The sequence below is a fragment of the Lacerta agilis genome, chromosome 5, assembly GCF_009819535.1.
Source record: "Lacerta agilis isolate rLacAgi1 chromosome 5, rLacAgi1.pri, whole genome shotgun sequence".
Lineage (NCBI taxonomy): Eukaryota > Metazoa > Chordata > Lepidosauria > Squamata > Lacertidae > Lacerta > Lacerta agilis.
The window spans coordinates 54,509,426-54,536,657 of NC_046316.1; the positions used below are offsets into that span (position 1 = coordinate 54,509,426).

At 41.9% G+C, this 27,232-nt stretch overlaps 1 protein-coding gene across 1 annotated transcript in view; it reads right to left on the minus strand.

Annotated features, from left to right (window-relative positions):
• Positions 1-27,232, minus strand: part of ARMH3 (armadillo like helical domain containing 3) — a 118,622-nt gene that overhangs the window by 14,332 nt on the left and 77,058 nt on the right. Inside the window, 1 exon segment of the mRNA XM_033149858.1 lies at positions 14,081-14,159. Within this exon segment, the coding sequence (XP_033005749.1) occupies positions 14,081-14,159 (79 nt within the window).

Consider the following 27,232-nt stretch of genomic DNA (forward strand, 5'->3'; position numbering starts at 1 on the left):
AGTATGCAGAACCTGTTCTTCCAGTTTCAATTCCTGGTGTCTCCAGAAAGGGGTGGGAAGGACTCCCTTTCCTGGAGAACTACTATCAATTGGTGCAAACAAGGGTTGGGAAACCTCTGGCCCTCTAAATCCCATCAGCCCCAGCGAGCATGGCTCAGGGATTACTGGAATTGTAGCCCTGCAAAATCTTGAGGGCCACAGGATAACCATCATTGGTGCAGAGAATACATGAGCTCAATGGGCTGATTCAATATAAAGCAGCTTCCTATTTCCCGAGAAGGCCATCCTTCTTTCTGCCTAACAATTCTCATGCCGGAATTAAAGTGACAGAGCTATAGCAAGGCACCAGGCATCTGAGAAGCCATTAGCTCAGATTATTTTATTTTTTTTAAGGTTCAGGGAAGTGGCCAAGCACTAAGAACTGATCATTAAAAGGAAAGGTGGATCTGACCTGGTGGTGTGAAAACAGTACAATTTAAAAGTTGCTGGAAAGGCAAAGGGACAGAACAAAAAGCCCACCCTCCACACTCGGAGAAATGAGATTTGATTTGTTCTGTGACTCTGAGGTTTGTTCATATTCCATTGTGAATTTCCATTGCATAAATTCAAGGGCTGCAAAAAGTCCCTGTTAGAAGCTGTCCAGAGCAACTGAAGGTGATGTGCACAATGAACTATGAACAGGCAGATTTCAAAGCCTCACTTGGGGTATTTTAGCATATTTTTGCATATACGTTCAGCACACCAACCCTTCAGGAACATGTTGGGCATTAATTTACAAAATGCAATTAGATACAGTACATACACAACTCCTTACCGTCAACGATTTATCAATTTAGTTAGCTCCCTTCACTTCATCTGGTTAATTTCCTCTGATTACATAGCATTGCGTACAGAGACAAGCTGTATTTCCTAAGTTTTAGAAGGATTAGATGACATTCAGAAATCATTTGCAAAAAGAACAGAGGCTGCACAGCAGGGATTAATATGTTAGCTGCTTTTTCCTGTTTTAAAATCGCTCATTTGCCCCAAGTCAAATAGTTTTCTTTATTATTTTCTTGTCTTTATTTTCCTATTGCTTGGTTCCCTGCTCCTAATGGACTTGCCCCATTATCCCTTCTCAGCAGAATCATGTCTAGATTGTATTCAACATAGTGCTAAGATGAAAGCTCCATCAGCACAAAGATTTCTGCTTGACCAATGGAACATTCTCTCCCTCATCTCCCCCTGCTTGCAGAGCCGTGGCTAGGTGATCTTGCGCCCCTGGCAGAACAGTCCAGATTGCGCCCCCTAGCCACAGACAAATTAGCTCTTCTTTCTGCTTCTCCTACAACCCCCCCTTTCACCCATTCAATTCACCCTCTATTAAAAACCATTTATTATGAGGCAATACTCAATATTTATATTACTGGACATATTTTTAGCTGATTTTGTGCTTCCCCCATTGCCTGCACCCCTGGTGGGGGCCCACCTCCTAGCTACAGCCCTCTGGAGTAGTTATGGGGAGGGCACAGAACAGGCACAAGGGAAAGAAGGGGAAGGAAGTCCTAGTGTGAAAGCAGAAATCCTTGTATTGACTGCATGTAGTAGCCAAATACCACCCTCTGGTAACTTTGCCTACCGAGATAATGCCCATAAAGGAAAAGCTGTGTATATCATTACTTATTTTTAAGGTGTGACACAAGTATTAATATTGCTGTGAATATATGATTTGGGAAGTTGACATGCAGGAGACTTCCTCTTCTAAATTATTGTTTCTATACAAAACCCAGTATTTTAGCCTAACAAAGTCCTGAATTCTAAGGCATCCGAGCAGTGATGTCTTCATCTAGCATTTAATTTCTTTTAGTAATACAGAGTGCAATTCAGAATCAATCCAGTCAACAATTTTATTAACTGACTTCAACAGCAGAGCAGCACTAGTCAGAGACAGTCCAGGTGGGAAAGGGACAGGCTTAGAAGAATGAAGTGCTCACAACAATGTTCATGTTAATCCACTCTAAATGCCCAGACAGTTGAGAATTACAGGTGTTGTCACTGTGAATGGCACCTCTGAAGTCGTGCTGGACAGACATCAGCATAGCTTGGTGTTTTCGAAGATTCCACAACTATCTTTGGAAGACTGGCTTCAACATGTAGGGAGTCTATGATTGCTTTTGCCTCTTCATGGCTGAAATGCTAGAGGCAACCCCCAATCCTGGTGGATGGGGAAGAAGTGTGCTGGCATCATGCCTGTTCCCCTGCCCCCCTCCCAACTTGAAAGATGAAAAATGCAATGAGAATTCACACCTCTTCCTCAGTGAACAGGAAGGGGCCAGGAGAAAAGAGGAGAGATCGTGGTTCTTTGCCTTCTTTTCCTTTTGTGAAGTACAGAGGAAAACAATTTCTGGAATGAAGCATATGTCTGGTCTGTCGCTTCTGTCTTCTGACCTCAGAGGGGAGGGGAAAGGATGTTTCTCACTTCTCTCCTTCTCAACCATTTTAAACGATAGCCAAGAGTAACTTCTTCAGCCCATTAGGTTAGGTTTAAAAAGTTCACTGCTGTAGGCAATGTTGAACTGTTTAGTGTTTGGCCACAGTCAAAGGCTTGAGAGAATGATGATGCAACAAGTACACAGTATTAGAAAGAGATCTTGTATGAAGCTTCTTAACATGCTGATACAAAGGGGGCACTGGCACAAGGCTTAGTCCACAACTGCTTAGGTGATGAAATACAGTAATGGCACTAAGTAGCCAAAGGCTTCTGAGCCTAAAGATTCCAAAGGCAGTGTTGATGAAGAATTCAAGAAGCTCTACAAGGCTGATGCCTTCACAATGTTGACAAACTAGGCAATGACAATGACAGGCCAATTTAGAGAATTTGGAAGGGTTGGAAGAAGTCATGACACATTTGGTTTAGCAATACCCTATCCATACAGAGTTGGAGGTGGGGAAGAGAATGGGAACAACTTACAGAACTACCAAATGATGAGAGATCCCTCTCTGCTGCTGCTCACTATGTGGTCATAAAGAAACTGAGCCGAAAGGTGTTGGTTCCACACCACTTTGGTGTAAATAACACCAAAATACCTGGGTAAAGAAGAGAGTGGTGGCACCTCTAATCTTCCAGAACTTTCTAGAATGTCCCACTTATAGACTGTACAGGCAGGTTTCCATATTTGGGATTGCACGGAATCCACAGGGCACAGCATGACCTACTTTATATTCCTGTATAACCTCCTGAAAAAGTAACTGCAGCAATTGTGACAGAGAAGCAGCAAGAGAGTTGTTTCATGCTGATAAAATAAAACCCACGTCATGTCAAACTGCCTCCTCTGCACCAAAACTCATGATACCTTGAGCGTGGGTCAGAAAAGGCTGAGAGCTAAAAAAAGAAGAAAAAAAGATTTCCCCCCGACTCTTCTTCTATGGGACAGCTGTCTGCCCAGCTAAAGATTCAATCCTCTTTTCTATGTTGGCACTGAAACTAGATAGTGGGTAATTTTATGGGGTCAAAAAGAATTGTCATTCTCTTCTTAGCCAGATTCTGGATGCTTATACTAATATAAAAAGTCCTAAACAACTTGAGACCCCACATGCAAAAGAAATATTGACCTGCTTGTGCATTAAAACTTACAGAGGAGACAGTCTTTGGGATTCCACCTGCAAATTACATTTGGTGGTAGTGCAGGATAAGACCTTTTATCTGGTGGATATCTTTCCCATTTGTGGAAAGATAGATCTCTCTTTTTTATTGTGTTTTTTATTAAATATTTTCTTGATTCACAAAAGTATGTGTAATGTCTCTCTCTCATATTTTTTCCAAATCAGTTTCATTTGTTGAGACATTAGGAAGAAAAGGGGGGAAAGAGGTGGGCGGGGGGGGGAGATGGGGGGGTCAGGTGACTATGTTTCTATTTTACTTAATAGAAACATAGTCACCTGGTTATGATGTTTCTGGCTGCTGAAAATAGGTGGGCTATGAGTTCTTTGTGGTGTAAGTGGGCATTATTGTCTTGGAAGATGTTTAATAAGGCCAATTCTGGGGTGATTTCTAATACAGTGGTACCTCAGGTTAAGAACTTAATTCATTCTGGAGGTCCGTTCTTAACCTGAAACTGTTCTTAACCTGAAGCACCACTTTAGCTAATGGGACCTCCCGCTGCCGCTGCGCCGCCAGAGCACAATTTCTGTTCTTATCCTGAAGCAAAGTTCTTAACCTGAAGCGTTATTTCTGGGTTAGCGGAGTCTGTAACCTGAAGCATCTGTAACCTGAGGTACCACTGTACTTGCTTGGTTATTTTACGTATTTCTCGTATGGTCGTTGTCCAGAATGATAGATCTCTCTTCTGAGGTGCATCTTGTGCTAATGCTATTGGTGTTCTCTCAATAGAAGAGGTTAGATTTTACTATCAGGGGTTGCAACGTCTGAAACTGTTTGCCTACTTCCGTGAAAGGTTATTCACAGTTTAATGATTGGTTTAAAAATCTCATGTGCACGCAAATGTTACCAATCTTATTTATTGTCCTATGTATGCATTGTTTTCGGGCCCCCTAAAAGCCCTGAGTACCAGATATTCCCCCCAGTGATTTCTGCAGTTTGTGAATGCAGGAGATCACTAAATGCTTGAAGTCCTCACCCAGGTGCAAGACAGCTTAGCAGTGTAAAAATGCAGGCTGAATCAGTTTCTTGGCCAGGAATTGGCTGGAGAAAAGAACTACCATGTGGTACAAAGGAAAGTAATGGACAATTGACACAAACAGTTACTTTGTGCTGGGCAGCAGAGGAGTGTGAGTTCCTCCTCCCATGAGCAGAGACAAAGGTCAGGTTTAGGAAGGGACAAACATTTCAGCGAAGCTGATAGTCGTTTGGCACATTATCCACAGTGTGTAGGAGACCTCTGAGGCAAAATCAGAGCAGTTCAGAACACCATACCTGTCTGACTTTTTCTTTTAAAACACACAATCAGATGGGACAAAGGAAAAGAATAGTCTGCAACACTGGCTGTGAATGTGCAAGTAATCTTATCTTATCTTCCATACAGGGATGGATATATCCTAGTCAAACAGCATAACTTGGGAAACTAGAAAACAGGGCAGGGTAAAAGCTGGGAGGTAGCTCTGTCATCTGTTAAATGAAGTATCAGAGCCTACCTTTGAATAAGAATTAAGCAGCTGTAGGAAGTCCTCTTGATCTGGAACTTTTTGGTATAGAGGATATAGTGACAGATTCTGCTGTCCCATACCAAATTCCTTTTAGGGGGGAATAGAGACTTTAATTATTTCAGGGGGGTGGAACTACGTATCTGTGAGACCATCTGCCTCTTTGTCAAGAAGATAAACTATTGCCTTGCTTATGGGAGGCAGCTTTGTTTTATTTTGATTGTTTGCTTGCTTCACTGGAGCAAAGCACTCAGAAGCTGCTACTGGTGGCAAGAGGAATGGTTGCCAGGCAATCATATGGTACATTCAACATAGACCCTTATCTTCCCATTGTCAGAAGAGGGATAGAACCATATACCTGACCATCTTGCTGACTTTCAGATTCCAAGTACTGTTAAAAGAAACCAACACGCTTCCATTTTTTTAAGCTATTGGTGTAAAACTAAAGACATCCGAGAGCAAAAATATTTTATTTGTGAAGTTGAGGGACAACCAATTTTGTTTGCAACAGTCCAGCTTTTAAGACACTTGACCCACGTTGGTTCTGCCCAACAGGTGGCTCTTAACTAGGGGGTGAATGAAGCAAGGTAGCAATGGCACCTAGGAAACAGCAGCCTAGCAGCCTTTCCCCAGCCTGCGTACTGGGAAATTGGCAGGAAAGACATGACTTCCCACCAGAGGAGAACCAAGGGCTAGAAAAACTGGGTATTCTTAAAGTGACAGGCTGGCATAGGGCATATTTTCTTCCTTACTTTGGTCTGGGTACCATGGGCCTCTAATTAGCAAAGACAGGGAAGAGAACATGGTAAGAAAATGAAGCTCTGTAAAGATCTTGTACCCTATTAAGAAAATAGGGCCATCCCTCATCCTGCTGTCCAGAATTCACCTTTCACCAGGAAGAGGTACAGCAGGTGAAAACTATCCCTCACTACCTCAAGGAGAACAGAGGAATGTCCGTACAATGGTCCATTTGTTTGGCACCTGCATACCACCCTTCTGACTTGCCCTGCTCTCTTTAAACAAAAAAAATTGGTTGCTCTCCATATAGTTATTTATTTATACATTATTTATACCCACCATTTCCCTTGACGGGACCAATACAGCTATTTCAATTTAACGAAATAGTGGCCTTTTTTGCACCTAGTTCTCCATTAATCTGGCATTATTCAATCTCCTGGCTCTCCAGGACAGATACAACACAGAACAGTGACACATCTCAGCCGAGATATGCAGGACTCCCTTCATGTGGAATGAAAAGCATCCCTTTGGGCACCTAGGGGCTGACAGTCTTTGCCGGCTAACACTTTGAACTGAATTTGCAGCATCTGAAAGTGAGAGGCAAACCAACCACCAAAGCAGTGTTCATGCTCCTGCTTTTATGTTGTCTCCCTACAGACACTGCACCTTTTTGCCTCACAAGCATTTGTTCTGATGCTCCAGGAGACACAGTGGTTGATCTGCTTCCCCCTCCTAGGAAGCAAATAAAAATCAGATGACCTAGTTTGCCACCAAATAGATGTCACCAGCGCAGATAATCCAGGGGAAAGCAATGGGCAGGCAGGCGGTGTCAGGAGGGCAGTTTACATAGCACCAGCATGCCATGCTACTGAAGTCAATGCCTGAAAGCAGTCAGTGCTTATTGTCCCCTTGGTTTTAGGAAAGGTTAAAAACTTGGGGGGGGGGGGAGAGATAGAAAATACAGATAATCAAATGCTCACAAAAGCTAACAAGCGACAGCTCCTTCTTTAATATCAGATGCAAAAAGTTGTAATTTAATCTATTTTAAATGCAGGCTCTTTTGATTGTTCTTCAGTGGCACTTTAACCAACTGGAGCAGATGGTTAATGGCAGGGCTAATCAACAGCATCACTTTGAACTTGACAACATCCTCCATCACAAAAATCTCAGTGAGCTTCACAAGTCCCAACACATTTAAGCCTCAGTGTTAAGAAAGCCACAAGTACCCCCTGCTCCAACTGATGGAATTAAATTATGGAAGTTATTAGGCATTTTTCTATGAGCAAATGCAGAGATAATAAAAAATAGAACTAATGAGTGTGCTCTGAGCACTAGCCTGTAACCCAGTGAATTTGGATTATAAATAGAAAATAGGTTAACAATCTGCTATGCTACTCTTGAGTTGATGCTTAGGGAGCAGCAGTTTTACTACCATTGAACCTACCCTATCACAGAGGCTCGTGGCAAGTTTCAATATACCAAAACAGTAAACAAAACCATCTCTGAAAGAGTACCTAAAATTAGACACATCATACAACACTTTGAAAGCTGTTCAAAATAGCAGACTTGTCTCATAAAACGTTTCTGCCTGCATCCTCATGCAGACTTAAGATAGCACACCCTATTGTATGTGCATTCGGAACGGATTAAATTCGTAAATTGAGGTACCACTGTACAAGATGTATGGGCCAGAAGTTAGAGTACAGTAGAAACAAGCAAACCACACACAAAAAAATAGATAGGAAAAAATATAGGGTGGAATCCAACATAGCACTAAGGCAATTGTTGCATCAGTGCAAGGACTATTGCTTGTGCAACGGAACGTTCTCCCACCTCCCCTCCCCTCCTCCTGCATGCTTCTTAAATTTGGGGAGGGTGTGGGGTGTGCACAGGAGGTGGAGAGGGAGGGAAGTTTCACTGTGCAAGCGGAAATTCTTGTGTTCACTTTGATGCATTAGTAGCTTACCACTTTTAGTTTCTAAATTCAAACGTCTAAATTCAAATTTAATCTATACCTAGGATATAGTCATTGCCATGAACTGGCTGGAGAAAGAGGAATGGTGGAAGGAACCAGCTGGAGAAGGCTCAAAGCCCAGGGAGTGGTGGTGGGACAACGATGAATGGTCAAAGGGAGAATACTGGGAAGAGGAAGTGTTAGAAGCTGAAGAGGTAACAGGACTTAGTGAGCTGGGAGAGTCTGTGGCAGAGAGAAGTCCAGAATCAGAGGCAGAAGTTGAAGCAGGACAGTAAGATGAAGGAGGCCAAGAGGCAGAAATGAGTCAGGCTGGTGAAGAGTCACAGGTGTCTCCCCTTCCTGCTGCAGCAAGCTCCCTTCCCCACTTGTCTCCCAGAGCCAGAAGAGATATGAAAAGTTTGGAGGAGAGGTTGGCTGCATGTAGGTGCAGTCTTTGATTGCTTGGGGAAAGGCCTGGTGAGGAAGTGGGGACTTTTAGTCTTGCTGATTATCATGGAGGAAGACCATTGGGAATGAGCTGATCTGCTCATTAGGCCTGACACACAACCAAGACTGTGGAGGTCATGTTTTTGCTAATAGAGAGTTAACTCCATCTGTGAACTGTGTGATTACTGACTAGCACACTCCTGTGACAGTGAACTACTAAACACCTATAGCACAGGAAATGTATTCTTGCCTAGCCAGTTTATTGGGACAGCGCATCTAGTACCTAATGCCCTAGCCTCCCCAATGAGCTAGTTTCCTGGTGGGAAGCCAGTATCTGCAGACATGCATGAAATCCAAAATGATGCTCCTGCCAAGCCAGTCTATTGGTGGGATGCACCTGAAGCTGCTGTTCTCAAATGATGCCCACACACCAATTGCTAAGAAGGCTATGGAACACAGACAATCCTGATGAACTAAAGGTGCTGGAAAACCTGGACACAGAGAGCAGGGCTAAATAGCGCACGATGGACTGGTGAGGAAACAAGGAGAGTGGTGTGGCTGAAAGACCACTTTAAACATTTCCACCTTTGGAAGAGGTGACTGAGAACTGTTGTGCTCTGTGTCACTAACAAATCTCAAAAGGAGGAACCACTGCTAACTACCCTCCAAGACCCTTTCTGAGGATCACAGGACTCCTCAGCATCACTACTAAAACACCCCAGGGGAACCACACCGGGATGGTGGGTGGTGGAGGAAGGAGAACAAACACTCAATGGGGTTGAACAGGAAGAAGAAAGGGGCTGGAAAGAAACTAATGAAGAAGAAAATTAATGTTTCACGGCAGGAGACAGAATGAGAACATGGAGAGGAAGGAACATACTCAACCAAACTGGATAAAAAAAGAGTTTAGAAAAAATTGGGAAACACACACCATATAGTCAGAAGATAAACTGCTATATAGAGCCAGTCAAACCACCACCTAGACCACCCACAGACTGGGTTGGCCCCTGCATGTCACATCTGGTGGCAAGTGTCACCCCTATCAGAGGAATGTCTTCCATCCTGATTTGCAAAAATGATAATCTTCTCATTGAGCTGATCATAATGGGCAAAGTAAACCTAATGTGTCCCATCAGTGGAGGCCCTGTGCAAGGACTTCTGCTTGTGCACCCTCTCCTCCCTCAGCATGCACCTTGAATGGGGTTCAGGGGCAGTGGTGGGAGAAACCCCAGAGTAGCACACAGCAGTAGGAGAGGGGGGTTTGCTTCATCTGGCAAGCTGCAATGCTTGCACAGATGGAACATTTGGAGGAGCGTGACATTGAATTCCACCCATCACATATGTACTCAGGGAAACCTGACAGATATTTTGGAAATTTAATGGTTTGCAGTAACTGAATTCAATTAATTTTAAATCAAGTAATTAAAAAATTAATTTACCTTGGCATCTCTTGGCTATCTCAGACAGAAACCTATAATGTGTGTTCCCCTTTAGTTATCAAAAAGAAATATTTTTTGCTTCTGAATTATGAAGAAATTGCACTTGAAGATCTTTCCTAAACTGTCAAGCTAAGTCCTATACATAGATACAAGTGAGTCTGATAAACTCAGAAAACATCATTGTCAAAGTATACTTGCTGCCCTGAAAAGCCTTGATTCTTCCATGTAATTGAAATATAACTAAATTAGAAAATGCATTTATAAAATGGCTGAAAAACCAGGGGAAGGAGGGATCAACTCTCCTTGGACGATAAACTGCCCCTGGTATATCACAAGCCAATCCTGTTTCCAATATGGCTTTTCTGCCCATTCCATCCTGCTCCAGTGACATTTGTTTTATTGCATCCAATGCATTAAATTTAATGGAAGCCACTAAAAGGCACTAAAGCAATTGCTCTGAGGCTTCTCTCTCTCTCTCTTTGTAGTTAAGCAGGGATATTTTTGGGACACAATTAATGTTGTCATATGCATGCTCTAAAGCTGTCACAAGGTATTACATAACTCATGTGTGCTACTTGAACAGTAAACTAGCACAATGTGTACTAGAAGTAATAAAACCACCACTTCAGCAAACTGATATCATCCATGAGCTTGGAATTCAAGCCCCAGAAAACAAAGGTTAAAATTCTGGAGTACACTTCATATTTAAATGAAAGTTTGACATTTATGAAATTATGGTAGTATTTTGGTGAGTGTGTATGAAAGAGCCTGTTAACAATGAGGACCATTTCAGATCTTTCTTGCATCGGTTTTGGAGTACTAAAGACACATGCACAAAGACATTTATGGATATATGACCTGACCATGAAACAAATTAACAGTGCCTGAAAAAGCTTGAACATATTCATTCCTGCTCAAAATACCAAGAACAGCCACTTAAAGCAACTACTATATTAATTTACTTGTAGCTGGGGACTCAGTACATACCCAGATGTAAAGAGAACAGAGCAGAGCACTTAGGATCACAGTGGGGATGTGTGAGCTTGCAAACAGCAACTCCTAAGTTTATTTGCTTTTAAAAACTTGTTTGAAATAAACTAATGAAAAGCAGATGGAAAAGAAGAAAATTTAGCTAGTAGTTTTACACAAATTAGTATTGCTGAGCAACAGAGTTCTTATTACATCACTAAGAGCTAAATGTCATCAGATAGACAATCCCAGCAAAAGGACTAAAGGTTTGAATCAGGGGAACTAGATAATGACAATGCAGAATGACAATGTGGAATGACAGCATGATATAGTAGTTTTGCTGCAGCTGCTTGAAAGAAACGGGGCACAAAGACAGAACTGGCTGAATACATCTGCCCTGACTGTGCAGCAAAAATTACAGCAGTCGCTTGAAGGTTTCCACAATATGGCTTGTTCTGGTCCATCTATTTGGGGGAGTAACCAGCAGAGTAACCCACACACTCTGAGGGTTAAACTTAATTATCCTCCCCATATCCACATCCATTAGAGTAGAAAATGAAATGGAGGGACAAAAAAAGAGCAGGTATTGAGAGGCAAATGCACAATGTACAATAAGAAGTACTCCACATATTATAAAATTGGGAAAGCCTGCATGTGGACACAAACTGAGAAGCATGTTAACTAAATCACAATGCCTAGATGCAACAACTGGGGGTGGGGTGGGGGGGACTTGATCACAATGACATTCCCTAGTTTTGAAAAACGTTGGACCTTTCACCAGATGTAACTTCTCTCAATGTTGGTAGTTGTATGCTGAATAGTAGTAATGCTTAGGATTACAAAAAAGCACTGATATAACCCATGAATAATCATGCAATTTCTCCCCCCGCTTTAGGCAATGTATTTAATATGATATTCCAAATTATTAACAGTCTGTGTGTACTATCTAGAGCCAGTGTGGTGTAGTGGTTAAGAGCTGTAGACTCATAATCCGGGTTTGCATCTCCACTCCTCCACATGCAGCTGCTGGGTGACTTTGGGCTAGTCACATTTCTCTGAAGTCTCTCAGCCCCACTCACCTCACAGAGTGTTTGTTGTGGGAGACGAAGGAAAAGGAGAATGTTAGCCGCTTTGACATTCCTTCAGGCAGTGATAAAGCAGGATATCAAATCCAAACTCTTCTTCTATCTAGCCAAGCTATTTGTTCAAAAACACTGGAATATATATTTTAGCTCATTATCAGATTGGTTAAAAGCAGAAGCATTCAGAAATATTTAGCTTAAAAATAAAAAATAGCGCCAAGTCCCGTATCCAGAATGATTCCATGATTCTCATTGCAGAAGCAGATCTAAGGCCCTCTTAGGATGTACATATAGATTAATGCTGAATCAAAGAGAGTTGTTTCTCAAAACCTTTCAAGCATCTATAAAATGCAGGCCCTTCCTTCATTTTTTTTGAAGGGTCAAAGAAAGGGGGCTCAAATGTTCACCTATTGTGTGGGGACAGTGACAGCAAAGGCTATAAACCAATGAATCTACCCCAGTCCAATGTAGCAATGACCAAGGTAGCCAAGCCTGGTTGCCTTGACAACAGGTGCAAGATCCCTCCTATCCCTAATCTCTGATATCATGGTTCCTGGTGAGGCTGGAAGGAGGTGGGGGTGGTTATTGATTTGTTTGTGTTCTTGGGGGGGGGGTTGGCCTCGTATTTTTTATGTTGTAAACTGACCCGACGACTACAGATGATGGGGGCAGTATACAAATTTAATAACTAAAAAATATAAACAAATATACTGGCTTCATTTGCCCTCAGTGAAATCATTACTCTCACTACCTGATCTGTGATTGGCTAGGTTCATTACTCCCAGGAAGATGATCCAGTTTAAAAAACCAGGCAGTGAATAGCAGTGAAGAGATAGGAAGGTAAACAAAATCTGAATGTTCACTGAACATTCCACCCCTTCTCCAAAGCTTTACCTTCATGCACAAAATTGAAGTGGCTACCACTTAGCACAGCCCTAGCCTAGACCTTCCTCCTTTGGATGCCATCTGGAGGTCCCACCTCTTTTTAATTAACTCCTCTCTATTTTGATCTTTCTGCCACTTTGGGGTAATGCTTACATTTGAAAGAAGAAATCAAACCACTTCCCTGCTTCCTAATAATCTCTCCTCAAACTGCTCTGTGCATCAGAGCTGATTTCATTACCTGCTGCCTGCTGCTGCTGGTGGTTTTATTTAAAGCACAGGCGTGTGGTGATGAAAGAATTCAGCATGACCTCCCTGAACTGCTGGGAGATGAATGCTCCACTGCACTGACAGGGAGAAGCTGCTTCCCTTTCTTAAAACTAGCAGACTAAGCCAAGCATGGTTGCGAAGCCTCCCACATCCAGGGCCCCATTTCCAATTACTGCACGTGCTGAAAGGGTTTAAAAAAAGAAGTAAAAAAGCATAGGCTGATATAATCAACAGTGAACAGATGAATGAGAATCTGTAAAATACAACATCATAGAACATAGTAACGGGTACAGCAACTCCTGGCAAGAAAAGTAAGTTGAATAGATTGTCTGGAGCTTGGCAGTACTCCTTCTGCAGAGGAACTGTACGAAGGAAAGCCAACAAGAACAAGGATGCTGCATCACTAACCCATACCTTCAGGTTATCTTGCAATGCATCAACATAATAAATTGTAACTGAAGGGAAAGAAGGGTGGACCGAGTCTATGACTAGCTACTGCCAAGCTTCAAAATTCCTAAGCCCCCATTCTCTCTGTGTGTTTTAATGAAATGGACAAGAAGGTCAACCTTTTCCTCCCTGAAGCTATTTAGCTTTAGGAAGGCCCATTTACACATCTCTGACAGGCAAGGAAGTAGAGGAATCAGGTTGAATTATGAGAAAACAAAATATAACCCTAATTGCTCTCTCTGTGAAAAATCTCCTCATTTAGAAATGTACTTAAAATAGCTATTCATGGCTTAGTGAATTCCATTACACTGAAAAGTCAGCACCAACTATTGCATATGTTCAAATAATCCTAGCACTCCCCCAAATTAAGTTGCATTCCACATGTTTGCCAAGATCTCACTGCGCATTTCCAGAGTCATAACTTATCAAGAGCACACATTTGTAAATGAGAAACCACCTTGACCCTGCTGTGTGTTCTCTTTCAATTCAGGGTAGTCTTGGAAAAAGTCTTTCTTCCTGCCTTCCTAGACTTTAACCATGTGGCAGCACATGCCCCACTTATTGCTCATGTGCTGCTATTTTGAAAGGTTGCCAAACCCTAGCTCAGGATAATGTAGGGCTTCCAATGCAGTCAGCTGGGACAGAGTAGGGTGAACTCTTCTGAACAGTGCACCATAAGAAATAACAGAATTAAAAAGATGCATGTAACTCACCTGTTCTTCTGAAAGCTGTGAGATGTGATTCACAGCTGCGTAAGACTCTATCTTTGGATTGAAATGGTTGATAATGGCTCTGAAACAGAGAGAAATTTTACATTCATGTGTGAAGGTCAGAGAGAGAAAATATTCCCCATTACATGTTACAAAGAAGCCTTTTCTTCTACTGTATTGCATAGCTGTGGTGTCATTTTAGCTGACAAAGCTTAAAATCAGCAGCTCAAAGGGATATATTTACACATATCAGTTCTACATGGAAAACCAATAAAAAATTAGGACCATCTGGTGGTTACTAGGTTACCTAGGATTTCTTATTTGACACCATACTAAACTGGTCCAAGTTGCAAAACAATGCTGGCATCGGGCATGTCTGCATGTATGATGCTTCTTGCTTGTTGGAATCTTTCGGCCTTTCAGTGCTGAGTAGTCTCAGGCAGTACCCAAATCCAGAAATTGCCACAATGGTTCTCAAACTTCAATTACGCTGTCCTCAGAAACAGAATTTTATTTATTCATTCATTATCATCACAACCCCGCCCATCTGGCTGGGTTTCCTCAGCCACTCTGGGCGGCTTCCAACAGAATACTAAACAGAATAAAACTTCAAACATTAAAAACTTCCCTAAACAGGGCTGCCTTCAGATGTCTTCTAAAAGTCAGATAGTTGTTTATTTCCTTGACATCTGGTGGGAGGGCATTCCACAGGGCGGGTGCCACCACCGAGAAGGCCCTCTGCCTGGTTCCCTGTAACCTCACATCTCACAGTGAGGGACCTGCAAGGCGGCCCTCAGCGCTGGACTTCACTGTCTGGGCTGACCGATGGGGGTGGAGACGCTTCTTCAGGTATACTGGACCAAGGCCATTTAGGGTTTTAAAGGTCAGCACCCACACTTTGAATTGTGCTCAGAAACATACTGGGAGCCAATGTAGGTCTTTCAGGACTGGTGTTATGTGGTCTCAGCTGCCAGGGTAACAGAGCTGCTATGCTAGTCTCCCAGCAGTTGTGATGCTGTTACTTACTGGGAGATGGGAGATGTGGCAGGGAAGTCAGCGCAGTGCAAGCATGCCATCAGGACTGCCAAATTCGCATCGTATTGACTTCTTGGTAAGCAAAAGTAATCCATCTGCTGAGAAACTAATGTAGCAGCTGCACCCTACCAGATGAGCCACCTATGACTGTCCCATAGAATCACTATTTTGGGAGGATTTGTCAGTCATATTACCAGAAAATCTCCAGCACTAAGACAATACTGTATACTAGAGGAGACAGTTTTAAATTGAGTTCTTCCCAAGCAAATTTTATCAGCCAGGGCAGTCTATGGTGCATTGTGTATACAGTTGCATGTAGCTTCTTAAGTGTGCTCTCTGTGGCCTAATGTGATATTAACTGAAACAGATAGTCAACTGCAAAATATGATACTAATGACACTTCTGACCCAACTATCGCATCAAAGGTGGACAGCATGTAAGCAACCTTATCTGCAAAGTGCATAATAAACAAGTCACAGCTGATTGGAGATGCTGACAATAACAATATGATATTTCAAATAACTTCCACTTACTCCTCAGTACATTGTTGAATCCCCGTACAAGGCTATTAGAGTCTTAGGAGCTAAGACAATCAAAATGTATTTTTATATATTGAGAATATTTCTAAACCACCCTCCATCAACAGATTGCAAGGTGGTATATAAAAGTGCAAATAAAATTAAGTCACACAACATACAAATGCAATTTGTGACCAACACAAAATAAAATAAAACAAAGGCAAATGGAGATAAAGCATGAACTTCCTTTTCGTTTCATGATCAAGGTGTCTCCCCTGCCAGGTAAGTATGAATACAAATACTGATTTCTTTATGGTAAGTGTGATAACAGCTCTTCTAAATGTAAACTGCTTTCATAGTCACAGCAGAGGTCAATACATTACATGAACACTAAGGAGATGAAGAAACGATCCAAACGATTGCCTACAAAGGCTGCACTTGTTTCCCTAACATAAAACTTTTCTTAGTTCTTGAAACTAAGTTCTTTCTCCAAACCTCTTGCACACAGAACCCTTAGAATCCATTCCTTATTCCAACTACTAGAGAACATTTGCATAAGCATGCTAAAATTCTTTATTTTGATAATTTTGCTTTTATATAATCATTGTACAGAATACAGTGTCCCATAATGAGCAAAAGGGGACAAGCAAAACCATTTGTAAAAAGGCAGCTGTATTCATCCAATGAGAAGGCATTGGCTATTAGCCTACTATGCTTTATCAAGGAAATTAGTGCCGGGGTAGGACTAAGTTTCATTTTTGGTGGTGATGGGAGGGCAGTATACTTTTGAGGTGACGCTTTACCTACTGCTACAAACAGGTAACAGAGGAGCAAAACACACACATCCTTCTGAATATAGATATATCTAAACTTAAACATTGAATTCAAGGGGGGGACATTAATAATATTAAATAACAGTATTATCAATCCAAAGAGAACAAGAGTAGCTGGAAGTCCCCAGGAGTCCCCAACCTAGGTGATATCCTCTATAAATATTGCATTCATAACACACTCACACACCCTAGGACTTGGGTAAGGTAAACCAACAAAACTTCACAGTGAGTCTGATTTTTCTCTCTTGGAAGGGGGGGGCAGAGTAGTATGTAGCTAGAGCATTTCTATCAGGAAGTATTATGGGAAGAAAACAGGGATAGCTCCTCCACTTTCCCTTTAGCACTCCCCTTAACAATGCCTGCAACAGGAGGAGGAGCTTCTTCTCAAAGCAAGCTGCTCTCCCCCACCAACTGAGACCAGTGACTTTGATGGATGCCACTTGCCTATGCCAGCATCATAATGCAGCACTAATGTATTTCTGGACCACAAAAATAATTAGTTTTGGTGTGGCTTAGCACTTATAAAAGTTATTGATTCACTCCAAGCTACATGCAGCATGACCTTTTATCCCTGCCATCCTACGGTAAGGAGAAGCAGCATATGGTATTCATGAGGTGCGGGGGGGGGGGGTCCTTCATAAAAAGATAACACATGACTGACTGCACTTTTAGTCAGATCCAGCCTTCCTACATAGTCCTATTCTGCAGAACTTCTGAGCAAGAGAGCTTGCTATAAAGCATTCTTCCAAGTAGCTAGAGAAGGAGAACTGTGAAGAGGCCACAGAATGAACTATGAATGGAGGTATTCCCATCTGCCATCATTTGGATCCCCTGGGAAACTCACTAAGCCTTCTGAAGCCTGGAACTGAGTGTGTGGAGCGCAGCTGAGTGGCTGCTCAATGGAACACAATTGTAGACATCCAGAGGAAGTTCCATCAGAATTTGGTGCCTGTCCATAAACTCCAGAGTGAAAGACTAGGGTGAAGTCATCATTTTCAGGGACCCCTCTTCCCTGTGAGAAAGTTTGGGCTGACCCTTCGAGTGTTCTCAAAATATAGGATGGTATTCAACTAACCCACCCTGTCAGCGCAAGGATTTCCACCTGCACAATGGGACCTTCTCCCCTCCCCCCCCCCGGACACCCACGGCAAATCTGCATGGGCAACCCCTAGAACAGATTTAAGAGGCACATGAGGGAAGGGGGAATGTTCTGCTGCACAAGCAGCAATCCTTGTTCACTTAGCGCTATACTGGATTTCATCCAGTATTTTGGGTGTGGAGAGCTCAGCAGCAATTTTGCAAAGATTTCAGTCTTCCCTTATAGTACCACCTTATTAACGACAGCCATGCATAAATAGCAAGGACTACCAAACATGTGAAATGAGATGAATATGACAGAAGGATGAGAACGGGAAAACGGAGAATAAAATATCCAAGTAAAATTACCTTATGGGCAGCTATAGAGTCAGAGCATAGAATAAACCAATAAAAACAAATTGATAAAAGCAATCAAAAGTGACTGTCAAAAGCCCCATGGCAACAAACAAGGAGGGGTGGTCCTGGCAGGATCTATCGGAGAGAGCGGGAAATTGGAGGATGGGTCCAGATAGTCTGCCCAGATGCTGCTGGACATCCCAGCTGTCAACCTGCCTCTGGAGATTGAGATTGCCCTGGCAACCAGGGAGGTAAATGAGCCTGAATCAGATAGTGAGCTGGCCCCATCTCCAAAGATGTGCTGTTAAATGTGCTGGCAAGCAGATCCAGCCTACTCACAGGAGTGCCTGCTTGCTTGTCCAGTCCCATTGTTTGGGACATGAATCATGAGATTGACTGTGACCACCCTGCTCTGCAAAGCAGGAGCAAAGTGGACATGTCAGCTGTTGTGACAATGTGTTAGCTTCTGTCAACCATGAATCTTACAGTTTTATTTCTGAATTACCGATTCTGTAGCCTGTATCTTAATCTATGTTTAAACTATGTGATGACTTTTGGAATAAAGCCTTTGGGAATTCTCAAGTCGAGAGTCCGAGTACATTGTCTGAGAGTGGGAGGCAGGAGAGTGATGCTTGACGAACTACTCATATGTATTGCCAATTGAAAAACATATTTTTAAGCAATAGCTAGAAGACCATGACCTCCAGTACAGACCAGGGCAAATTTTAAGATTTTCCAATGAGATTCTGCCGGTGGTTCCGCAACTACCAGATTACTACAGGCCTTGTAGTGATAACATTCACAACCTCCCTCTGGAATGATGTGCAATTCATGAGCCTTTAAATGCTTCTTAAAAACTTACCTGTTTACACAAGCTTTTTTTTTTTTAACTCTTGACTCTTAATTTTAAATTGTTTTTGTTTTGCACACTACTTGGTTTTATTTCTGATACAGCTTTGTTCTGCTATAAGATTTTAATTATATATACATATTTTAAGCTCTAAGAGGCAAATAGCCACCTGAGCCAGCAAGTTTATTTGGGAAAAAACACTGGTGTGGGTGTAGAGAGAATATATAATGTGGGTGTGGATATTACATAATGTGTAGCTTGGCCATTACTCTCTTCCTAGTGAGCATTCATATACTTAAACTGATTCAGCCGGATGACAGACGACACCCAACCTTGATTATGTCCATAGAACTCAAGTACTCCTCCAGTGTACTTGCTTACAACTTCCTCCAGATACTGGTGGTAATATAGGTAGAGTCAGCAGGCCTAACATTACTACTACTGTTGCTTCATGCAAACAACAAATAGATTTTATGAGAGCACTAATTTCCTCTTGAACATGATGCGTACTACCCTGACTCATCATATCAAATTGTGGGGAGAATCATAGCTCAGTGAAAGTGTACATGTGATACATACAAAAAGATCCAAGTTCAACCTGACATCTCCAGGTGGGCTGGGAGAGACACCTGAATTCTGTAGGCAATACTGAGCTAAAGGAATGAATGAACTGCCGCTGTATAAACAGCGTTCTGTGCTCTAAAAAGTTTAAATATGGGTACTTGTCCAAGTAAGAAATTTGCTCTGGGGTACATTGCTATGAGATAATTTGCCTCTGAGCATTTAACTCAATTGGATAAGTTTCTTGTTACCATGCTTATACAAATCCGATATAGGCTATAATCAAGGCAACTGTGACTTAACTCTCTGGAGTTGCTGCAGCTAGGACTTTCCTCCTGACCCAGCTTTAATGATAAGGCTGCTGTTCCTCTGTGCAAAGTGTCAGGGCTTTTTCCCTCCTCAGTAATGAGCATAAAAATAAACCAGTGAGTTTACGCTTTAAGAGGAAGAAACCACTAGCCACAAAAATAAACTGCAGGGGGGAATGCAAAACAAAGGGATAGTTTCATCAGACAGTATAAGCAGATTCTTTTTAAGGGTACAGAAAAATATTTGAGTCAGCAGTGTTGTCAGATGGTAGGAGAAAGCAGCCTGTTACACCTGTTCATTCCTGTCAAGTAGGGATGTATCCTTTGTGTGGTAGATGGATTCTGTGTTGAGGGAGCCTCACATCCCGTTTTAAAGAAGCAGGGGGGAAAGTACAGAAGAGAGCCTGCTTGTGTAGGCTGAACCTTCAGCAGCTTTTCAGCCTCTCTGTTTTCATCTGGCTCCGTTTGCTTGCAACAGGGAACACATTGAATGCTTTTGATTCCTTCCCTGGCACTCAATTTTCTATCTCTCATCACTTTCTGGTTATTAAGCAATTCAGTCTATCTCTGTGGCTTGAAGAATAAGCTAATTTTCTGCTGCAACGCATGGCTGTAGATTTAAGATGAGTGATGCATCCGAGTTCTCATCCCCCACCCCTCTTAAATCACTGCTCTTTGACTTCTGCCAGAGTAGATAGCAGAGGTCCAAAGATTAACCACTTCAGTGTGACCATTTACCAGTCACAATGCATATAAAGCAGGTATTCACAGCAACCTTTCACACAGCATATCTGTCACATGTCGGCAAGAGCTTTCCTATGGAAATAAAACACCTCTTCACTCAATGAGCCATAATGAGTTCACATTGGACAATAACAGTGCCTGATTGGGACATAGATTCTTTAAACATCCATAAACATCAAAACGACATTCATTTACAAAGCAGTTGTTAGTGAAGCTAATGGCTGATTAATTCAGAGGGAACCCTGGGAAGCAGGGCCACTCCATCAATTCTGTTGGAAGACTAACTCCATCAACCACCAAATCCTCAACCACCACATGGCAGCAACCATTCCATCAGGCCACAGCAGAGAGGGAGATGAGAGGAAGGGCCTTTCCACTTGTTCTGCTATGAGAACAACAACATTTGGGCTCATCCTCTCCCTAAACAGCTAGTCCTTAAACTTAGATAATAACTGGTGTGTGTCTGCCTCTTCTTCCTTTCTCATCTCTTTCTCATTCTGTATTGTGCTGGTTGGGTCAGAAGCTGGCAGGCAGGAACTGTATTGTTTTTATTATTCACATGTTAGCCAGTCAGTTAAGAATTTCAAGCATTCTGGATCACTCACCAAGACACCCTTACTTCTGCCTAAAGATTTGCAGCCCAGGAGGCATAAAAGTAAGCAAACAGACCATGAGGATGTATTCTAACCAACCACAGACACCAGTGCTCCTCTTAGGCACCTTAACTATTACTTTGGGTACAACATAAATAAGTCCACTTTGCACTGCTCATCTACTACATGTACTTTGTCCATATTTCCCAATGGCTAGCTGTAATTTCTGTAGAAGCCCGCTAACCTGCCAAATAAATTTTCAAGGTAAACATATGAAATAATTATGAACCATGCATGCCTCTTAAAATGCTATGAGTAGGGAAATCATTCAAGTAACAATGCAGTTGTTGTGAGAAGCGGGACATGAGTTGCGATGGTCTTAAATTACACTAAATAAATTACTTGAAGGTGGCTTAACGCATGACTTTTGCTTCCACACTCATACTTTTCAAGAGAGGTAAGTATTTTTTAGATGGTGCAAACAATTGCCATGGGAGGTATCATTGTTTCCCTTGACTCTGTCTTTAGCCTAAATATTGGGCAAGGTAGTGAACTTGTCTATCAAAAGCATAAAGGCAGATGTATTATGGAGTTCATACACACAACTCTATACTGTGCTTGGCAAAGGATATGTGAAGCAATACCTGTTTTTCAAAAGCTTTCCGTTTTGTTTGGTCTACCTTGTATGCAGCGACCAGCCCCAACAGCCCTGCTGTGGAGCAAAGATGCCATGTTTAAGGAAGCGTGGAAATAGCATGGTGCCTACATTGCTATTGGTTATTGCAGATGGACACCTGGAGAAAACGTCTTATATGAAGGGACACAATCAGACTCAGCAACATATGCACACTCTTCCAACATTCAGCTATCAGAGACAAAAGTCCTGTGGCAATAATGTACACAGAGGCCCACTCTACATAGGGTCTATGGTGTGTATTGGTAGCTACATATGGCTAATTAGGGCTCTAAGGCAGAATGCTGGGTAGGCTACCACCAGCAGAACATGGCAGCTATGTATCTCTTCTCATTATTGAACTGCAATTGTTTCATGGTTGTCACTATTTAACACTGTTTCTCCTTAGGGCAGGTTCTCTTTTATACAGGCATGCTTGCCCCGGGCTACAGATGGGCGAGAATGGGCCTCTCTGTGTATCTAAACCAAGGGTGGCTAACCCATGATCCTCCAAATGTTGTTGGAACTGCATTGGCCATGCTGGCTAGGTCTGAGGGAACAAAAAACATCTAAAGGGTAATAGGCCAGTTACCCCTGCCCTAGACACTGCTTTCTAGAAATCTCACCAGGTGGTTACATGGATAATTGCCTGCATGTTTCACTGAGTGAAATATGAAAGATGGGTTAGAAGTGGTATGAAGAGAAGATGCTGACTCACTATGAGGAGGCAGCTGCTGGGGAAAACAATTTAAAAGTGAGCTTCACGCATATCAGCTTTAACACAAAACATTATAATCTCTCGTCCTATTGGTTAATATACCCAAAGACTCAACAATCTCCCGGCTGAAATTGTTATTAAGCTGGAAGAATGTTTTTCTTCTGTAATAAGGTTTCCTTACAAATTGCTTTGCTAAACTTAAACCATGATAAACAGGCTCAGTGGTCTGCCTTACTCCTACTCATTGCTCGTCACACACTACAGCCTGCATAATATGGAGTGTGAATGAAAACACATACTCAGAAACACCTGGCAAAACCTGCATTCTAGGAGAAGGTAACTGAAGGGATGGATCACTAGGGATGAGCATAGGACTATGTGATGGGACTCAACAGTGTAAGAATTACCACAAAACTTCAGGCACCAGTTCCCTAGTCACTTCGTAAGAGGCACTGCTGGCAAATGTTGAGTCCTACTCCCACCCACCCCCTGCAACAGTAATAACTGTAAATTGGCTCATATGCTTCAAAATAAATCATAATGGGTTTAGATTCCAGCCCTCTGAGACTTAAAACATTTCAGAGTCTGGTGCTGGCAAAAAGCAAAAATATTTTAATTACTCTTTGCGCTCATTAGTAGTCTAATTAGTCATTTTATTACATGCTTCTTCCCTTTAAAAAAGCATGACGCATCTGGGATTCCTTTTGCTGTGTCTTGTGCAGATCACATGCCAGCTTCAAAATACGCCAAGCAATGAGTGACATTTAGAATGTTTATTCTACATTCCAGAGGGGCTGCCAGTTCAGTCAACAGAGATAACGCCCATCACAAAGCTTAAATTGAAATAGAGAATGTGCGCAGAGATTTATTCCTCCATATGCTATGCTTGGCCTTCTGTATTTGACACAACGACTCATGTAATGGCTAGACTACCTTGAAAGGGCTCATCAACCTCATACTCTTCTTCCAGAAAGAAAACAATAGAGCCACGCTTACAACAACATGCCCCATTATGATCCTGGGTTCCTCATACTAAAGTTTAAGAAATAGGAAAAGCTTTTCTTGTGTTTCACATCAGATACATGACTGAAATAAAACAACATATGGAAGAACAGGCATGAAAAGCAGCCTTTTGGGGGCATCCAAACAGTTGAATAGCTTGGGAATCTGCAAGATGCCCAGTTATAGCAAAGGGGCTTATTGATGGGCAGTGTACCACAACCAAAAAGTGATAACTTTAAGAAAAGAAGAGGCAGTAAATGCTACTGAAGTCAAGTTCTGAGTCACTACCAGGCATATCAATATAGATTCTTGCATTGCAGGGAGTTGAATTAGATGTCCCTTGGGTTAACTTCCTGCTCTACAATTCTATGATTCTATAGGTTTCCTGCTAGAGAGTGACAGGATGCTCACAAGGGGTCTCTGGCCAATCACAACTAGCAGCCAGCAGACTTAAGGTGCTTCTCATAGAGATGATGGTGACCCTTTCCCAGGAAATGTGAACTAAGCTTGATTACTGGTTAAAGATGTTTCCTTGAGGAATCTTCTGGGAAAACATAATGGCTGAATATTGGCATGTGGTTGAATTATATATGGCAAAGGTTCCAGGAACTAATTTGGCTTTTGCACATGTTGTAGCCAATATTGCTGTTCAATCCCATGCCTAGGGAGGTCAGTCAGCTTAAAGCAATATTTGTTTTTGTACTACTTTGGAATGAATCTAAAGTGCAGAGTAAAGTCAAAGTATCACATACTTACAGAGCACATGCAGAGTTCTCATTAACAATGAGCTCCAGCAAGACACTAGAAATTCACTACAGCAATGGATTTTTGGATTTAGCAGGGAGTTGGACTAGCAATTTATCTTGGTATCCTAGCAGTTTAATTCTAGCTTCTGCCAAGAGAAGTATTTCCATATTGTGCTGATGCACACCCCTTCTCAACATCCCAGAAGAATTAAGAAATTCAAAACAGTGATCCCCTTGGCTTGGAGCATTTATGCAAAACATATTGCCAATCTGTAACATATACAAAATTCAGCAGTGCTCACAAAAAAATACTTACATACCACAAATGTAGCTTCAACCCTGATAATAACTATAGTAAAATGCCCTTATAGATAAAGCACATCTCTAAAAATGTAGTACAAATGCAATACTTGAGATGAGAATTCAGTTGAAAAAAGTAAAGTATTAATATTCTCATCCTAACATTGTCACACACTAAATACTGCCACCATTGAGGTTACTAGGATAAACACCAGTAAAAGTGCAACAACTGGAACTGGGTATTATGGGGTGCAACTAATGTTCCTATGTCAGGTTTGCATTCTACCATAAATGTAATAACAGCATCTCTAAAATGAGGTGAAGGAACTGAGACTATAGCATGTTGCTTTTGAAAATAAAAATATTTCCCCTTAAACAGCTACAGTATCATTGAATGAACACAAAAATGTCTACAAAGTCTAAGCCCACATTTACTTGCATAGTTTACATTACACCAGTCAATTATCATTTGCTAAACTTTGTTGTTACTAGGAGGTATCTACAACCTTCTATTTGAAGCTTCACTGACATCACATCTCACCCCCAAGTACCTTTCTGTTGTAACACACTGTATAAAGATGATAGTCCATTTTAGGAATCATGTAATACCAAGCTGGTGCCCTCCAGATCTGGACTACAATTCCCATGAGCTGCACTATTGTGGCTATGCTAGTGCTGCCACAATTCAACATATGTCGGTCAGGGTGGGGTGGATCTTAACCCATAAAAATTATGCTGGTTTTATAAAAAGTGGGAGAGCTGAGGGACAGTGTTAGCCTGGTGTTCTGAAGCAGCTTCCTACTGAGTTTTCAGTTATTTGTTTGCTCAGCACCAGCAATGTGCATGCTGGGAAATAATTTACCAGAGAATCTAGCTTTGTATGAGGAACTAATCCACATACTCACTGTGGTATTTTGTAAACAATTCTGGAGGTTTATTTCCATCCTTTGTATTGATGCAGATGAGCCATTTAGGAGACATGTAAGTTCACTATGGGTTTCCCAATGCACATCTTGGAGGTCTGAATATGTAAGAAAGGCATTGGGGCTTGGATGCTCAGACAGAGTAAGAGGCTTGGAAGTGGGGTCATGGTAAAAAAGAGAGAAACTATTTATAGTCCAAATCTTGTTGTCAACAACCAGCCAGAGACTCAGCAGAACTACAGGTGCAACTAACTAAAATGCAGATGGATCCAAATAAATGTACCCTGGGTTCCTTGTTCTGGCAAAGGTGTGTGTGTGAGTGCGTGCGTGCGTGCGCACGCGTGCACACACACAGTTCAAGGATAGACAGTACATAGAGTATTTATTTTTCTGGTGCTCTTCTAGATACTAGGCATTTTTCTAAATTTCTTGGCTTTTCTTCATATATCTATCTTGGATTTGTAGCTCTACAAAATTCACTTATCTGTGGATTCAAGCAATAGTCCACTCAAATGTTGTTTTTAACAAGTTACAAGGTACCGTATTTTTTGCTCCATAAGACGCACTTTTTTCCTCCTAGAAAGTAAGGGGAAATACCTGTGCGTCTTATGGAGCGAATGGTGGTCCCTTGAGCTGAATTGCCCAGGGGCCAAAAGCAGATTGTGCTTTTTATTTTACAAAGAGAAAAGGGAGTGTTGAAAGGACCCCCCTCAGCAGCTGATCAGCAGGAGATCGGGAGAGAGATAAGAGTCCCCCGGCTTCCTTTCAGCCCCGCCCTCCTTTGTTGAATGTGCTGCAGAGGGAGGTTGTTTGTTTCCCCAGGACATGTGACTGGCTGATTAGATTATCTGTCTGAAAACAGTAGAAATGGCTCCCTTTCCTTAAGATTTTTCAGAAATGTGAGTTAAACCCCATAAAAATGGGGCTTTTCCTCTTTGCTTTTCCCCCTTTGCAAAAGGAGCTTTGCTTTTCCCCCTTTGAAAAAAGCTGCAAAACCTTTAGCTGATCCTCAAAACAAAAACAAAAACACCCCTAGGGCTTTTCCCTTTGCATAAAAAGCTGCAAAACCTTTAGCTGATTCTCAAAAAAGGCCTTTTGCCTTTGCAAAAACTGCAGCAAAACCTTTAGCTGATCCTCCAAAAACAAAAACAAACCCCAAACCCCAGGGCTTTTCCCTTTGCAAAAAAAGCTGCAAAACTTTTAGCTGATCCTCAAAAACAAAACAAAAAACAAAACAAAACAGGGCTTTTAGAGGAGGAAAGCCAGAAAAATATTTTTTTCTTGTTTCCTCCTCTAAAAATGAGGTGCGCCCTATGGTCCGGAGCGTCCTATGGAGCGAAAAATACGGTACATTCTTTCCACAACTGTACAACTTCAGAGATGTAGGGCAGATACCCATGCCTGAACTGCCATTTTCAGGAAGACAGCCTATGGAATCAAGGCAAATAGTAGTGACAAGTTCTAGACATTACTGACAACTGAAAAGAACCAAGTCACTAGGCCCAGATGGTATCCTTCCAAGAGTTCTTAAACAACTCAAATGCAGAATTGCTCATCTTCTCACAAAAATGTAACATGTTCCTAAGGTCAGCCTCTGTACAAAACGACTGTAAGGTGCTCAAAGTTATGTCAATGTTTAAAAATGGATCCAGAAAATGGGAGGCTAGTTAGCTTAACATATATTCCAGATAAATTGTTGGAAAGCATAAAATTATCAAGCACAAAGAAGGGCAAATCCTGCCAAAAAAGAAACAAGGCTTCTCCAAAGGAAAGTCCTGTCTCATTAACCTTTTAGTGTTCTTTGAGTGTCAATAAGCAAGTGCATAGGGGTAATCCAGTAGACACTACAGTCGTACCTCGTGTTACAAACGCTGTGTGTTGCATTCATCACGGGTTACGAACACGCCGAACCCGGAA